Here is a 14876-nt window from a genome sequence, read left to right as displayed (position 1 = left end):
ACGCGACGTGACTGTGCTGCCCGCCCTGGCCGGTATAAAACCCGGGGCACCAATTTCCATCATGATCCACCACGGCACCCATCGCCGAGCAGATCATCACCGCCCACCGTTCTTCTTCCACCACGGCCTCCACGACCGACTCGGCGACGCAACGCCGGAATCACGCGGGGAGCTCTAGCGCCGCAGCGATATAATACCCCCCGGGTCTCCGCAATGTCGCACGAGCAGACCCCCGCATCGTCGACAACCCTAGCACCCACTGCACGACCTACGCTCATTACTCGCCCCCGTCAACCGCCCCCCGCCATGCCCACAGCCATCCACAAGCCGTACACCGCGCTCCTGGTCATCGACGTGCAGGTCAACGTCGTCGCCGAGGCCTATGAGCGGGACGAGACGATCGCGAACATCAACGTCGCGCTGGCGCGCGCGCGGGCAGCCGGCGCGCCCGTCGTGTGGGTCCAGCACAGCGAGGAAGGGCTCGAACGCGACAGCGCAGGCTGGCAGATCGTGCCCGAGCTTTCTCCGCGCGATGGCGAAGCGCACATCTTCAAGAGCTACGGCGACGCGTTCGAGGACACGGACCTCGAAGCGCGCCTCGACGAGCGCGACGTGCGCACGCTGGTCGTGTGCGGCGCGCAGACCGACTTCTGCGTGCGCTCGACGATCCACTCGGCCCTCACGCGCGGGTTTAATGTCACCCTCGTCGGCGACGCGCACACGACCGACGACCTGAGCCAGTATGGCGCGCCGACGCCGAACCGCGTCGTCGCGCACACCAACATGTATTGGGCGGGCCAGCGCGCGCCGGGGCGCAAGGCCGCGGTCGTGAACGCCGCCGAGGTCGAGTTTGTGTAGTAGCGTGTGCGTCGATGCATGTGTATGTAGCTGTCGTCGAGCGCTGGTTGCTCGCTGAGCGGTAGCGGCGCTGGTGACTCGCCGAGAGGCACGCGGGCTCGTCGCCGAGTTGGTGCTTGGCGACGGCGACCGACGGACGTTTAAACCGCCGAAACGACGCCGTTACGGACCTTTGTCTCCGGCTGTTTTCAACTCGACCAGCCCGCTCTAACCCAGCACCACCCATCTCACTTGCTCGTCTCAACTTGAACGACGCGGCCGGCACTCTGACGTCGTCCTCGCCGAGACGCGGGTCGACAAGCGGCGAGGGAGGCAACCTGTGCTCGCGCGTCCGACTGAACGGCGACTTGTTGCACCGCCGCATCTCGCCTGCCCTCCTCCGAACTTCTCACCTTTGCCCCGTCGCACCCTCCGACTCCTCGCCGCCCTATCGACGATGCCTTACAGGACTTGTGACCGCTGTCGGTCGCGCAAGGTGAGTATCGTCCGGAGCGCTGTAGTAGCGTGGGTTGGCGGGGCACGCACAGGCCTGATTGAGTGCCGAACCCGAAGGTGAACAGTGGGGAAGGTTGCGGAGCGGGGCAAAGTTCCTCGGCGTCGGGGGCGGAGACCGCCGTGCAGCGCAGGTCTCTACTGAAGCATAGCAACGCGTTCGGTGGTGAGAGGTAGTCGACCTTTGTGGTGTCCCATGAATCCAGCTGACACGCCAGACCCGCTGCATCCCTTCCCCCGGCGACTCGCCCACCGCGCCGTGTACCGCCTGTGCGCGCTCCACCGCCGAGTGCACCTTTCTCAAGGGGTACAAGAAGGCCGGGCGGCGGTCGCGCGCCGCAGAGTCGGCCGCGGCGTCGGCGTCGGTCTCGGCTTCGCCGGGCGGTGGTGAGGACACCAGCGCGGATGCCAATGCCGCCGCGCCCACCCCACCGCCCTGGTCACCTTCCTTCGCGCTCATCTCCACCCCGTCGTGGATCGCGCCCCCTGCGCCCGTCTTCCTCGGCCCCGCCATCCCTGTCGCGCAGGCCGGCCCGACGCCCGACTCGTTCACCGACCTCATTGATGTGTTCGAGCGCGGCGTCGGGCGCGGCAGCGGCAGCGTGCCCGCCACCTCTCCCCTCGCGCGCACGTCCATCGTCGCCGCTGCCGCGGTGCCGTTCTCGGGCACGACGCAGATCGAGGACGTGGCACCCTGGGAGACGGTCAACTTCTTCATCACCCTCTGGCTGCGATACTCGCACTCGCTCTGCCCGCTCGTGCACAAGCCGAGCTTCTCCCAGGCGATCACGATGCGCGAGGACCGGCGCGACCGCGACCTGCGGGCGTTTATCCTGGGCGTTGGTGAGTATCACGACGTCGTGACTGTGACTGACACCAGTGTCCTACACCATCGGCCAGTCGCCCCTCAGCCGCACGGAAACGCACTACTCGCGCGACCAGCTCGAACGCCTCCAGCGCCGGTGCCACCGCGCGAGCATGGCGCTCTTGGACAGGAGCTACCGCGCCGTCAACCTGTACCAGATCGGCACCCTCATGACGGGGTACTTTTGCGCGCAGTCCATGGGACAGGGGCACCGCGCCGCTGCGCTGCTCGCTGAAGCGTGTCAGCTCAGCCATATCATGCGGCTCCAGGACGCGGCCGCGGACGGCACGGACACGATAGAGCGCGAGCAGCGCCATCGTGTCTTCTGGCACGTCTACGCCGTCGACATCACCGAATCGGCTGCGGGCGACGCGATCCACATCAACGCCGACTATGAGGGGCTACCGCCGCTGCCCTTGACGGTCGACGACGAGTTGATCACTTCTGCCGGGTCGTTTCCCCAGCCGGCGGGGAAGATGAGCTACATGACTGGTTTTGTCTGCGTCGTGCAGCTTTGGCCGATCTTATCACAGTGCATCGTGCGGCACCGGCGGTTGACCTTGCGCCAGCGGCACGGACGGGTTCTCGAACCAGCCGAAACCGAGGCCGAGCGTGAGTGGGTGCAGAATGCCCGCGCCGACGTCGACGTTATCCGTCACAGTGTGCCGTCGCAGCTCCTCGAGGGGACGTACGACGGGGATGATGACACCGCGCGCGCCGTGTGGGGAATGCAGCGCGCCAACTTTATCATCACCGAGGCTTCAGTTCGGTTTGCTCTGGTGAGGAGGTGGGAACTGCGCCGCTCCAGCTGACGCCAGTTCGACTACGATGGCATGCTTGGTCCCATTAGCGAGGCTGAGACGACGGCGCGCACGGATCTCGCGCGGCACATGTACGACATGCTCGCGAGCATCCCGCTCGACGACCTCGCCGCCAACGGCGAGAGTATCCGGGGCAAGCTTACGCGGATAGTCGTCGCCCTGCTCCGGATACCCGACATGGGCCTGGATTGGATCAGCACGATCCAGGACTGGTGGACCTTGGTAAGCAGCTCAGCGCCACGACACGGGCCCGCTGACGCGCGCGCACGCAGTTCTCGCAGATCAACTTTGTCCAACTCATTCCGCAAAACCTGTCGTCTGTGCTCGAGAGCCGCATGCCGAGCCCAGAGCTGCGCGACCTCACGGGGCCCGGGTAGGCCCGAGCTGAGCGTACCGGCCGGTGGGCGGCTTGCAAACGGCTCCGAGTTGCTGCTGCTGCTGCAGCAGCAGCATATGGTCTCTTGTTGTGGCTGCTACCGTCCAACTCCACCTCAACACCGAAACTTCTGTCCATGCTGTCCAATGAGCTCCGTTAGCTTACAGAGGTCATCCCCAAGGCACATCTGGCGCCAGAGCATGAGGCCAGGTAGATCGATATGGCCTGGCGACTCAACGCCAGGCCAGGCCCGTGTAGGCCCGTGAGTCGAGCTGTAGCGTGACTTTATGACCTGTTGTACGTTATGTCCTTTGTTCGCCATAGCCGCCGGCCAGCTTGCAAACACCTCCGAGCGGCCTCTGCTGCGTGCTCGGAGGTCGGCGTGGCGTGCTGCGCGCTAGACGCGACGACGTTGCCGAACCGGCGGTACCTCGGCCGCTAGCGCGGCCCAGGCAGAGGCCGTGGTCGTCTGACACGGCATCGCGGAAGCAAGGTGCTGCGCAGAGAAGGCAGAGCGTAATAGCTCGCGACGACATCAAAGAGCCACATCTCCTCACCATCACCAACATCTCCAGGCACGACGAGGCAAGCGAAGTGGTGGCGGAGGGTGACTGTGCGCCTCTGACAAGCCATTGCGTCTGCCTGTCGGCATGCCCGGCACGCTGACACGGTGCTCCTGACGAGAACGCCTCCCGATACGCCTGCCCGGCGCCACCGCAGCAGGAGGAGGTGCACATTGTCACCTCATGCGTGGCGATCGCGACGCAAGCAATACAAATGGACGCGGGGGAGGCGATATCGGACAAGGCCGTGTGGGTTCGTTGGTCGGGGGCGCTTCCGCTCGGCCACCGCCAGCCAGCCAGTCGTTTTGCCCGAGCGTATCGTCTGCGTATGTAGGCATGGCTCGGTCACCAGCAGTGCCAAGACCTGCACGTGCCATTCTCGTCCACTCTCGACGCCAGCCTGTGGAATGTCTCGGCGCGGCCGAACAATGCCGCCGGCTGGCGGGGAACTCGACGCGTGCGTGCCAGATGGATGGCAGATGGCCCGACCCAGACGACCCAGACCCAGACGCCGAGACTGATGCTGTCACGACAGCAGTTGTCGATCCGTTACGCATCAAGGGGGCGGCACTGCAAAGCGAAAATCTCGCATGCATGCAGCTCGCGAACAGAGTGTTGATGGGCAAATATGGAGGCAGACGCCATACAGCCTCAATGCCGAAGTCAGCCGGCGTGCCTCGACTGTCTTTTGACTTGCGGCGTGGCTGGCGGCGACTTGCATCGCGTCAATGTCACGCCATTGACCCTATGTTTGGGTGATTGTTGCTCTTACACATGTCGTCGTCTCATCTTTGGTTTCCACTCGACACTGACCATCATCTAATGCAGCATTAGGGCCGTGACAATCCAGTACAGGGTAAGGGGGTTAATCCAACAGTAATGCACTGCACGGTAAGCAGCACGGTTGGCGGTGACAACCCCACCCCACCCCACTGCGCCGACGCCATCGCCATCGCGCACCCCCGCTGTCGCCATCAGCTCGACATCGCCATCGACATCTCCCTTGCCGCTCGCTCGCCGCTCGCCGTGCCCGCCCGCCCAGGCTGTTTCGCTTACGTGCAGGCCTAAGAATAGTGCTGCGGGCTTGGCGTGCTCGATCTGCCATCTCGCGCTACTCCAGCAGCATGGGCAATTGCCTCGGCCAGCCTGATGGGTGGGGTGGGGCAAGGCAAGGAGCGGTAGTCGGCGGGGCGACCGACGCACGCACGCACGCAAGCAGGCAGTGCTGGGCTGAGCTGAGCTGAGCTGCTATAAGACGCACCGAATGACTTTTCGGCTCCGTACTCACGTCTCCGACACACACAATGGGCCGCGCATCAAGTGAAAAGTCCAAGGAGGACTTTGGCAGCGGCGGCGTCGCCGACGAGCTCGCCCAGGCACCCGTCCTCACCAACAACAATGGCAAGCGCGAGTTTGTCGAGAAGGGCGGGCTGCAGTACGTCGGCGAGCAGGGCGGGAACGGCGCCCAGGCGACGTACCAGGAGGCGCACGGCGCGCCCGTCGAGAAGGAGAACCCCCTCGGCTACAATGTCGGCTGGTGGACGACGCTCTTCCTCAACATCTCGATGCTGATCGGCACCGGTATCTTCAGTACCCGTGAGTAGGGCGGAGCGTGGTGTCATGGCACACGCTGACTCTGCAGCTGCCAACATCCTCAAGGGCACCGGATCCGTCGGTCTCGCCCTCATCTACTGGGTGATCGGCCTGCTTATCTCGCTGGCAGGCATCTCGGTCTACCTCGAGTTTGCGTCCTACTTCCCGTCGCGCTCGGGCGCCGAGGTCGTCTACCTCGAGCAGGCGTACCCCAAGCCCAAGTACTTCTTCCCGATCGCGTTCGCGTTCCAGACGGTCGTGCTGTCCTTCTCGTCGTCGAACGGCTTCGTCGTCGCGCAGTACATCTTCCGCCTGACCAACCGCTCGGGCAAGGACTGGGAGGTCAAGGGTGTGGCCATTGCCTCCCTGACGCTCGTGTGCGTCATCATCCTCCTGTCCAACCGCGTGTCCATGGCCCTCGTCAACATCCTCGGCGTGATCAAGGTTGCCACGCTGCTGTTCATCACCTTCTCAGGCTTCGCCGTGCTGGGCGGTGCGTTCCCCGACAAGGTCAAGGACCCCAAGCACAACTTCCACAACTCGTTCGAGGGCACCTCCAAGGACGGCTACAACCTGTCCAACGCGCTCGTGTCCATCATCTTCTCGTACGGTGGCTTCAACAACTCGTTCAACCTCGCCAACGAGGTCAAGAACCCCATCCAGACGATCAAGCGTACCGCCAACACGGCCGTCAGCGTCGTGTTTGTCCTCTACTTCTTCGTCAACATTGCCTACTTTGCTGCTCGTGAGTCATCGGAATTGGGACGTCAGCTCACCCACCAGTCCCCAAGGACACCATCCTCAAGTCCAACCAGATCACGGCGACGCTCTACTTCCAGACCCTGTTTGGCAAGACGGCGGCCAAGGGACTCACCATCCTGCCGATTCTGTCCGCCTTTGGCAACATCCTCGCCGTCATCATCGGCCACTCGCGCGTCGTCCGTGAGATCGGTCGCCAGGGCGTCCTTCCTTGGCCTGCCTTCTTCATTACGACCAAGCCCTTCGGTACGCCCGGCGGAGCTGTCTTCATCACCTGGTTTGTGTCGATCATCATGATCCTCATCCCCCCCGCCGGAAACGCCTTCAACTTCAGTAAGTCGACCGTTGGCCGCCGTTTCCCCCACTCACCGCCGCAGTCACCGCGCTCCAAAACTACCCCTCGTCGTTCTTCCTCGCGCTCATGACGTTTGGCCTGTTCCTCGTGCGCCGCAACCGCAAACGCCTCAACCTCCCCAGGACAGAGTACCGCTCGTGGACGTTCGTCGCCATCTTCTACCTGTTGGCCAACATCTTCCTCATCATCATGCCCTGGGTCCCGCCCAAGGCCGGCATCAACGCGTCGTCGTTCAACTTCTTCTACGCCGCGTCGTCACTCACCGGTCTGGGCTTCATCTTCCTCTGCTTCCTCTACTACCTCGTCTGGACCAAGATCCTCCCAAAGATCGGCAAGTACCAGATCCGCCAGGCGGTCGTCACCCTCGACGACGGTTCCATCACGCACAAGCTCCTCAACATCCCCAACGACAAGATCGACGAGTGGGACAGGAAGCACGACCCGGCCGGCCACTCGCTCGACTCGGGCTCCATCTCCGAGTTCCGAATTCCCGACCAGGACGAGGAGCACAGGGTTTAGGGTGTCGCGAAACTACAGTTTGCTCAGTGAATGCAGGTTGTCTCATAGCGTGTGGCGAGTGGCTGAGCGGAGCGAGGGTGCGAGGATGTCGCTGGGGGTCGAGCAGGACGGCGTGTGGAGTGAAGAAGGCCAGCAATCAAGAAAATGCCACTCACGAGCTTTGGTCGGTGATTTGTGGCGGAGGAGTCGAGCGCCAGCGTCGGACCTGCCAACCAACTGCGCCGCCACGCTGGCCGTCACGAAACTACAGTTTGCTCACCCGCCCAAAGGTAGCGAGTGAGCAAACCGCAGCCTCATGACAGCCAACGGGCGCTGGGTGTGATGAGAGGCTCTGTTGCTATCTGTCGGTCTTTATATTCTCGTCCCACCGCTGGAAATGTCCGACCGCTGATATTCCAGTCCAGTCAACCGAGTACCCAAGCGATCGTCGCAGGCTCGGTCTTGAATACCGCTTTGTCTTGATATAGACGATAAGTAAGCAAGCAAGCAGGCTGCTTGTCAGCGCTGTCGCCATGCGCAGCTGTCGCTTTGGCCCGGCTGGAGTGGCGCGCGGTGTACGCGGGGATCTCCGTCGCGGACCCGAGATCGACGAGCCACCGGCCACCGAGGCGTTGCGCCATCGAGTCGTGGAGCTGTCGAGTCGTCAGGTCACCAAGCGTTGTGTCGCTGAGCATTTGTAGAGTCGGTAGTAGGCCTCCACACCCACACCTCCACACCGCGTGAGGCCACATACGCGGCGTGGAGTGCAATGCCGAGGCGGAGTAATCCGTCGAGGCGCGCTGTTATGTCGCATCGTCGGTGCCGACGGACCCTGGGGCTGATGTCGGTCTCGGTCTTGGCTGGCTTGGAGCCATCCCGCTGGATACACCTCCAACTGGGCGTGCCGCCGCCGGCCACCGAGCTGTGGATAGCTGTGGTGTTGGACTCCTCTGTGTCCTGTCCAAGTCCACGCTGCTGTCGGCTTAGCTCAGCCTCGACTCGGCGTTGAAGTCGCGTCTTGAGGTCTTCGTCCGCCGCCGGTCACCGCGTTTATATCTGCCCCGTCCGCCCTTGACATTGCCGCCGGCGCTTAACAGCCTCCACATGTACAGGATCCGAGTCGTGCACAACGTGCTCTCCTCACTCGACTCGGTGATCTCGATTCGTCAGGCCTCGATCACGCCAGCCACAACCGAGTCGGATGGGCGTCGCCTCAGTCGCGCCAGTCGCGTCGGCGCGCTGCGGCACGATATGGGCCTATCAGCGCCGACATCCCTGAGGACTTGTCGTGTTGAGAGCAATAAAGCTGCCGAGTTTAGAACAGCGATGTTGCGATCAATGACCTGGGGATATCGCGCGACGGCAACTTCTCCGCCCCGTCGCGAGAGTCGCTCCATCCGTCGGCTGGGTGGCCGACACCTCGCACCGCTCGTGGTCCCACAACCAATGCATATGCACACAAACCTATCCCGTCTTTGCCTTCATGTTGTTCCACAGTGTGAGGGAAAGCACGACGCCGACACCGACAAAGGCAATCTGGGCGCCGACGTAGCCCAGCATGCCGATCTTGACACCCGAACCGCCCCACACAGCGCCGGCGACACGGCCGACGTAGATGCTCGCCTGGATGATGAGGGAGATACGTCCGTTCCACTCCCCAGGCAGCTGCTTGGACAGCAGCGCAATCGTCACCGTTGTGGCCATGTTAAAGCCGAGCGCGACGAGGAACCACGCGATGAAGAAGGACCCGTAGTTGACCTTCTTGGTCGCGATGATGGCCATGGCGATGACCAGCCCAGCCAGGCCGATACTTGTCCCGAGGACGAGCGTGTGGCGGTCCTGCATCCTGCGCGCGTAGTACAGGTTGAGGAGGAGGAACGGCAGCGCACACGCACCGCCGAGCGCGATGAGATTACCCGAGGCGAAGGGGGAGAAGTGGAAGGGGTTGGACGGCGCGTCGGACGCCGTATACACTGGAATGTTGGCCTCCCACGCGCCGAGGATGAAGAAGCACGACATGGCGAACCAGCACATAGTGAATGTCACCCCGGCCTGCTGGGGCGTGAGGCGGTGCTTTGGTGGGGCGGGAGGGACGAGAGCAGCGGCGGAAGCCGTCGCCGAGGGCGTGGCCGACGGAGCCGCCGATGCGTCGGCGCTGTGCTCAACGTCGACGGCGGCAGGCGTGACGGGCTGGAGCGGGATAGGTGCGTCGGTAGCCTTGGGCACGTCGACAAAACACAAGCACACCGCAACCCAGAACACGGCCCAGACGGCAGCGATGATCCATCCGGGCGCAGTAAACCCGTTGAAGATCTTGCTCTTGTGGTTGATCTTGGACATCAAGCCGCCCATGAACGGGCCGAACGAGAAGCCGACCGCCTGCCCGAGCACCTGCCACCCGGCCAACGTGGTGCGCCGGCGCACGCCGACGATGCGCGGGTCAGAGCAGTACCGCTTGCAGTACATGAAGAACGTCCAGCCGATGCCGCAGATCAGGCGGCCGATAAGGATCAGGTACAGCCAGTTGGCATAGTACGCCAGACCGTACAGCGACATGCCGACGACGGTGCACCCGCACGCGACGTGCAGCGGGCGGGTGTAGCGGCCTATGCAGTGTCAGCGGGGACAAGTGGGGCAGCGCAGCACGCACCTTGATCAAGCGCCATCATTGGGAGGACGGAGAGGAGGGACGCGACGACCGGGATACCGAGCACGAGACCACCGAAGGTCGCTGTTCCGCCAAGCAGCTGCGCATACTCGTTGGCAGAGGGCACGACGATGAACGACGAGATCTGCATGAGCACGCTGGAGAGGAGGATGATAACGAGCGACTGTGTGGGCGGGAGCTTGAGCTCGTCGTCGAGCGCCGCCGTCGTTGGCGCGTCAGACTCGGGAGCGAGCAGGTCGACCTTGTGCCCTGCCCCCCGCTCCTCGACGGCCGAGCGGCCAGGTGCGACCTCTATCGCTGTGCTGCTGGCCATTGTAAGGGATGGGGAAGAAAACCGCACCACATACTCGCCTACTGCGCTCTTAATATGGCCGACTCGAGCCCATCACGTGAGGTAGTCGCCGACCTCCGAAGCGAACGAACCGCGTGGAATCCGCTCTTCGCTCCACAACAACGCGTCTAGCGTGCGGGCGACGGTTTGCCGCTGCATGCAAGCCAGCAAGCAGGTTAGTAAGCGATAGCCGGCGTAGAGTAGCGTCGAGCCCGTTGTGCACTCCGGCTGGTGGAGGGCACTGGGGATATCAGTGCGCGTCCACCGGCACCGGTCCACCGTGACCGAGATGAACGGTGGACGCGACCTCGGTGGACGGGCGGGTCGTGGCATCACTCGGTGGGGCTACCAATCCCGTCACACAGTTGACCGGGGGCGGGGCTCAGCCTGCACCAGGCTGGCTGAGCCGAACGCCAAGCAAGGACGAGATGGACGGCCTTTGCCCTCCAGCCACCCTGCGTGGCCCCTGCTTCCGCCCTGTTCCCTCACTGTCCCGAGTGTCACGAGCACGACATTTGGCTTCGGTGTGCTGATCTCCGGGGTGCACCGGGACGGATAAGACTCTGGTCAGTGCTCCGCAGGCAGTGGATGGTAACGGGTGGCTGGCGACGAGCAGATGGGCTCGTGTGGTCGCATAACTCTGCACTGGGCAGCACACTATAACTGCGCCTCGCGGCGGTTCAAGACTATGGTTACAGTTGGCACAAGATGGGTTTGTTTTCGAGTCTAGAGGGCAGCCTTGCCACGCGACTCGAAGGGCATGAGGATGACGAGCAGGCCGCCGACGATGAAGAGGGCGCCCGAGACGTAGACTGGGGCGGGCGTGTTCTTGGGGGCGAACGCGTTGACCAGAGGGGCCATGATACCGAAGATACGGTTGGCCGAAGCCGTGAGCGCGTTACCCGTGCCGCGGTTGGCAGTCGAGAAGAGCTCGGGTGTGTAGGCGTAGAGCACGGCGTACATGATGCTCGAGGTGAAGTTGTAGGCGCAGTTGTAGCCGAGGAAGCCGCCCGAGTTGGTAGCAATGGTGCTCAGGTAGAGGAAGACACCAGTGAGGATGCACGAGGCAGAGAGGATACCCTTGCGGCCGATGCCGGGCACCTCGGAGAAGGCGGCACCGACGAGCGCACCGGGAACGCCCATGACGGCGATGATGAGCGTGTCGCGGTAGGTGTGAGTGACTGAGACCTTCTCGCCGTTGAACGACTTGGTGCTGAGGATCAAGGGGAGGAAGGCGTTGTAAAGAGGGTAGCCGAGGCCGATGAGCGCCCAAACAAGGATGATGAGCGTCGTGGAGAAGGCGAGCTTCTTAGTCTTGAATACCTCCTTGACGTGGTCGAGGTTGACGTTCTGCAGCTCACGCTTGAGGGTGTCGGCAGCCGAGGTAGGGGCAACGTAGTTGGGGGGTTCGCAGGCCTTGAGGTCGTCAAGCGTGAGGTTGGACGTCTTGCCGTTACGACGGGCAACCTCGTGAACGATCTGAACAGCCTCCTCGTCCTTGCCCTTGCCCATGAGGTACTTGGGGGACTCGTAGATGGTGAAGAAGAGGAAGCGGATAACGAACATGAGGAGCGTGATGCCACCCATGCAGATGACAAAGTAGCGCCAGCCCATGTTCTTGGAGCGGGTGCAGCCCTCGGGCTCAGCGCAGGTCCTGTAGCCGAGCAGAGGCCAGGCGATAAGGTTGGCAACGACCTGGGCAAGGGCCCAGTCGAGGGAGAGCACAGTCAGGAGGTACTGGTGCGAGGCGGGGAGGAACTCGAGGAAGACGGCCGAGTCGACAGGAAGGTTACCGCCCACACCGAACGACCAGAACGCGGCGAAGACGGCGGCGGCAGCAAAGCTGGGCGAGCCGGCAGCGATCATGCCCCAGACGGCGGTAACACCAAGGGTGAGGTTGAAGGCCTGACGACGGCCAAAGATGTCGCAGCCAAAGCCCCAGAAGAGGGCACCCGCGAGAAGGCCGATGTTTTGGGCGAGAGTGAGGAACTGGGGGTGCGCCACGGGGTACTCGTTCTTGATGGCCGGGAGGATGAGCGAGCTGTGGATTGTTGTCAGCGCCTGTGGGGGATAGCGTTTTCAGGTGCCACTCACGTCGTGATGGGCCACATGTTGTCCGAAGCCCAGCCAAAGCCGACAACCTAGCCTCGTCAGCAACCTGTCACCCCGCTGCAGGAAGGCAGCAACTCACAATGAACAGCTGCCACTGGTACCAGCCCATTCCAATGTCCTGAATCTGCGAGACGTGTTAGTGCGGGAAATGGGCGCACACGTTGGTGGGCGCGGCGGGCACATACCGCATCGTTGAGCACGCGAGCCTTGGCCTCGTACACGGGGTCATATGTGCCCTTTGGGATGGTCGTCTTGCCGTCGTCGATCACCACGACGGTGGCATCGTCGTCGTGCGCGTAGCCCAGGCTGTCGCGCTTCTTCTCCTGCTCGAGGTGGGGGGCCAGGTGGCTGGGATCGGCGTTGGGTTGCTCCTTTTCCAAGTGGTTGGTCGCCATGTTGCCTGGTGTTGTTGTTGTGGGTGGGGAGGATGCCAGCATTGAAGTGCGGCACGCGTCTAATATAAGCTGCTGCTTTAGCGCAGTGGCAGGCTTTTTGCAGTCTCGCTCCTTTTGGCTCGCTCGTTTGATCTGCCGCGATGGTGGTCGGCTGTCGTGGTGGTGTGGTGGCGGTCTGGGCTTGGCTCCGGTGGGGCGGTCCACAGATAATCGGCGTGTTGGGTAACCCTGGGTTAACGGCAAGCCGTCGGGATCAGGCTGCCGGCGGCGTGTGGTACAGTGAGTGCGTGTGCACGGGTTGCACGAGGAGGCGAAGGGATCACAGTGGGGCGTTTGGCGGGGGCGGCCCTCATCAACAAGTGGTGTGATGATGTATAAGAATGGCGTGCTGTTGCGTTGGCTTTAAGAATGGTGTGATATCCCAAGGGGCAAGGCTGTCGCAAACGAGATAGCGTCATCGACACCGGCAGCAGCGCCAGCAACCCAGGTGCGCATTCAGGTTCAAGGGAGCTCGACAGACTGGTGGGTTTGGCTTCGGCTGTTTCGTCGTGCGGGCGGGCCTGGCGCAGCGGCTGCACGAGGATCGGGTGGTGACATTGCGCCTGGGCATGTTGTTGTATGCACTCTGCACGTCATAGCTGCTGCAAGAAGCAGATGGGCGTGGGGAGTCTGCGCTCTCGGAAGCGGTTCGGGTTGGGCGGAGCAGCAGAAGCGGTGATGATGAGCAGCGTGAAAGATGTGAGGGAGCGCTGTTGTGATGCAGTGAGGTGCCTGCTGCCCATCAAGATTAGCTAGGGCTCCTGGGCTCCTGCCCCCTCTGTATGCATGAGCACAGAGGAGGTGATATGAGAGGTGCAGGGTCTGCCTCACGTGGTGTCACCTATAGTGGCATCTGGGCAGCCTCTGCTCCCCTGCCTCGGGCTGAATCGAGGGTTTGGACGCACCACCCGTCCCTCCACCTCCCTTGGAACGCCGCTTTGTCGTTATGCCAAATCAGTCACAACCAAAGACGTCAGCGTTTCAGAAGGTCGGCTCGGCCATGGGTCGGGTGGCCGACACTGCGCTGCTGGGAAAGTGCGTCCACTGCTTGTGAAGCTGTCGTTCGGGTTCCAGGATCTAGTTTGGCGAGCAGCAAGCTGGGTGGGAAGAAGGTAGGCGCAGGAGGAGCGGCGCGCAAGCCGCAAACGTGTCATAGTTCGGATCCTGGTGGTTGTCGTCAGTCCCTGCAAATGTCCTGGTTGTTGTCTTGGCCAAGGACGACGAGTACAGTCGAGTCAGTCGCGTCAACCATCGCAGCAAGCAAGCCTTGCCCCGTCCGTCGTCTCCCAGTCGGTCCGACGGCATGCACGCCGCAGTCGTCTCCTCCGCGCTGGTCCTCCGCAAGCTCGGACCTGGCTCGAGCCAAGACCTGCTCTGCTGGGCGTAAAGGGGTCCTAAGCTCGCTTGGGTGAACGCGGGGCGAGCGAGATTGGATAACTATGTGCGAGCAGCTCACGCCACCGACGTCGTGTCGAGTTGGCACTGGGCCCCGCGAGACAGCGAGCGATCTACAAGGAATGGGTCGCAGTGGGTTGTCGCGTCCATGAATTCGGAGTCGCGACCACTGTCGACTGGTGTCGACATTGACGCAGGAACATGGTGCTAGGCGCTCTCGTTCGAGCATTATCAAACAGTGATCGCCATGCACGCGCCATCCATTGGCTGCGGCAAGGCGGCTGCACCTCGCCAGCCTCGGCTTCTCGGCGTAATAGTGTCTGTGCCGCTCGCTGGCCGACGGCTACGCTACGCCATGTCGCCAGCCACCAGCCACCGCGCCGCGGCACGATCTATGTATGGTACGGACCAAGCCCACCCAGCCGGAACAGGTTAGTATCGCCAGCGCCGAGGCTCTAGCAGTCGCAAACAAGGACCCCCCAGTAATGCGAGACAATGGATTAATGGGAGGAGACAAGATGGATGCGAGGCTGAGCGTGGGAAGTAGGTAGAAGCAGGTAGCGAGGTGGGCACTGGCTTGTTCCACGCCATAATAGGCATGAACTCCGCCCACGCCTATCATGACTGTCTGTGGCTTTGCCTCACTTGACAACCAGCCTGCCTCACAACAGCCTCCCCGACGTAACTGAAACAACTCGACAGCATCCGAAGACACACACGCACAGTTCAAATGCCGCAAGCGAGACGACGCCATGC

At 62.7% G+C, this 14876-nt stretch overlaps 4 protein-coding genes across 4 annotated transcripts; 2 read left to right on the top strand and 2 right to left on the bottom strand.

Annotated features, from left to right (window-relative positions):
- Positions 1 to 306: 306 nt before the first annotated feature.
- HVO_2328 (putative isochorismatase family protein) lies at positions 307 to 3917 on the top strand (the record flags this gene model as incomplete). The annotated part of the gene is made up of 6 exons (XM_062770359.1): positions 307 to 848; positions 1075 to 1333; positions 1569 to 2193; positions 2231 to 2994; positions 3034 to 3258; positions 3309 to 3917. 6 exons carry the CDS (start codon positions 307 to 309, stop codon positions 3411 to 3413), a joined length of 2520 nt encoding a protein of 839 aa, XP_062626343.1. The 3' UTR covers positions 3414 to 3917.
- A 1312-nt stretch (positions 3918 to 5229) lies between these two features.
- On the top strand, positions 5230 to 7237 carry MUP1_3 (High-affinity methionine permease). Its single transcript, XM_062770358.1, has 4 exons — positions 5230 to 5571; positions 5618 to 6313; positions 6352 to 6660; positions 6705 to 7237. The coding sequence occupies exons 1-4, from the start codon at positions 5280 to 5282 to the stop codon at positions 7199 to 7201; spliced, it is 1794 nt and encodes a 597-aa protein (XP_062626342.1). The 5' UTR covers positions 5230 to 5279; the 3' UTR covers positions 7202 to 7237.
- Positions 7238 to 8616: 1379 nt separating this feature from the next.
- SPCC330.07c (putative MFS-type transporterc) lies at positions 8617 to 10161 on the bottom strand (the record flags this gene model as incomplete). Its single annotated transcript, XM_062770357.1, has 2 exons — positions 8617 to 9786; positions 9831 to 10161. 2 exons carry the CDS (start codon positions 10159 to 10161, stop codon positions 8645 to 8647), a joined length of 1473 nt encoding a protein of 490 aa, XP_062626341.1. The 3' UTR covers positions 8617 to 8644.
- A 617-nt stretch (positions 10162 to 10778) lies between these two features.
- Positions 10779 to 13217, bottom strand: SPAPB1E7.08c_0 (putative MFS-type transporterc). Its single transcript, XM_062770356.1, has 4 exons — positions 12477 to 13217; positions 12371 to 12415; positions 12274 to 12320; positions 10779 to 12220 (listed from the first exon to the last, which is right to left on the bottom strand). The coding sequence occupies exons 1-4, from the start codon at positions 12726 to 12728 to the stop codon at positions 10906 to 10908; spliced, it is 1659 nt and encodes a 552-aa protein (XP_062626340.1). The 5' UTR covers positions 12729 to 13217; the 3' UTR covers positions 10779 to 10905.
- Positions 13218 to 14876: the final 1659 nt, after the last annotated feature.

This window comes from Vanrija pseudolonga, chromosome 3 (genome assembly GCF_020906515.1).
Source record: "Vanrija pseudolonga chromosome 3, complete sequence".
Lineage (NCBI taxonomy): Eukaryota > Fungi > Basidiomycota > Tremellomycetes > Trichosporonales > Trichosporonaceae > Vanrija > Vanrija pseudolonga.
This window is presented reverse-complemented; position numbering and strand designations above follow the sequence as displayed.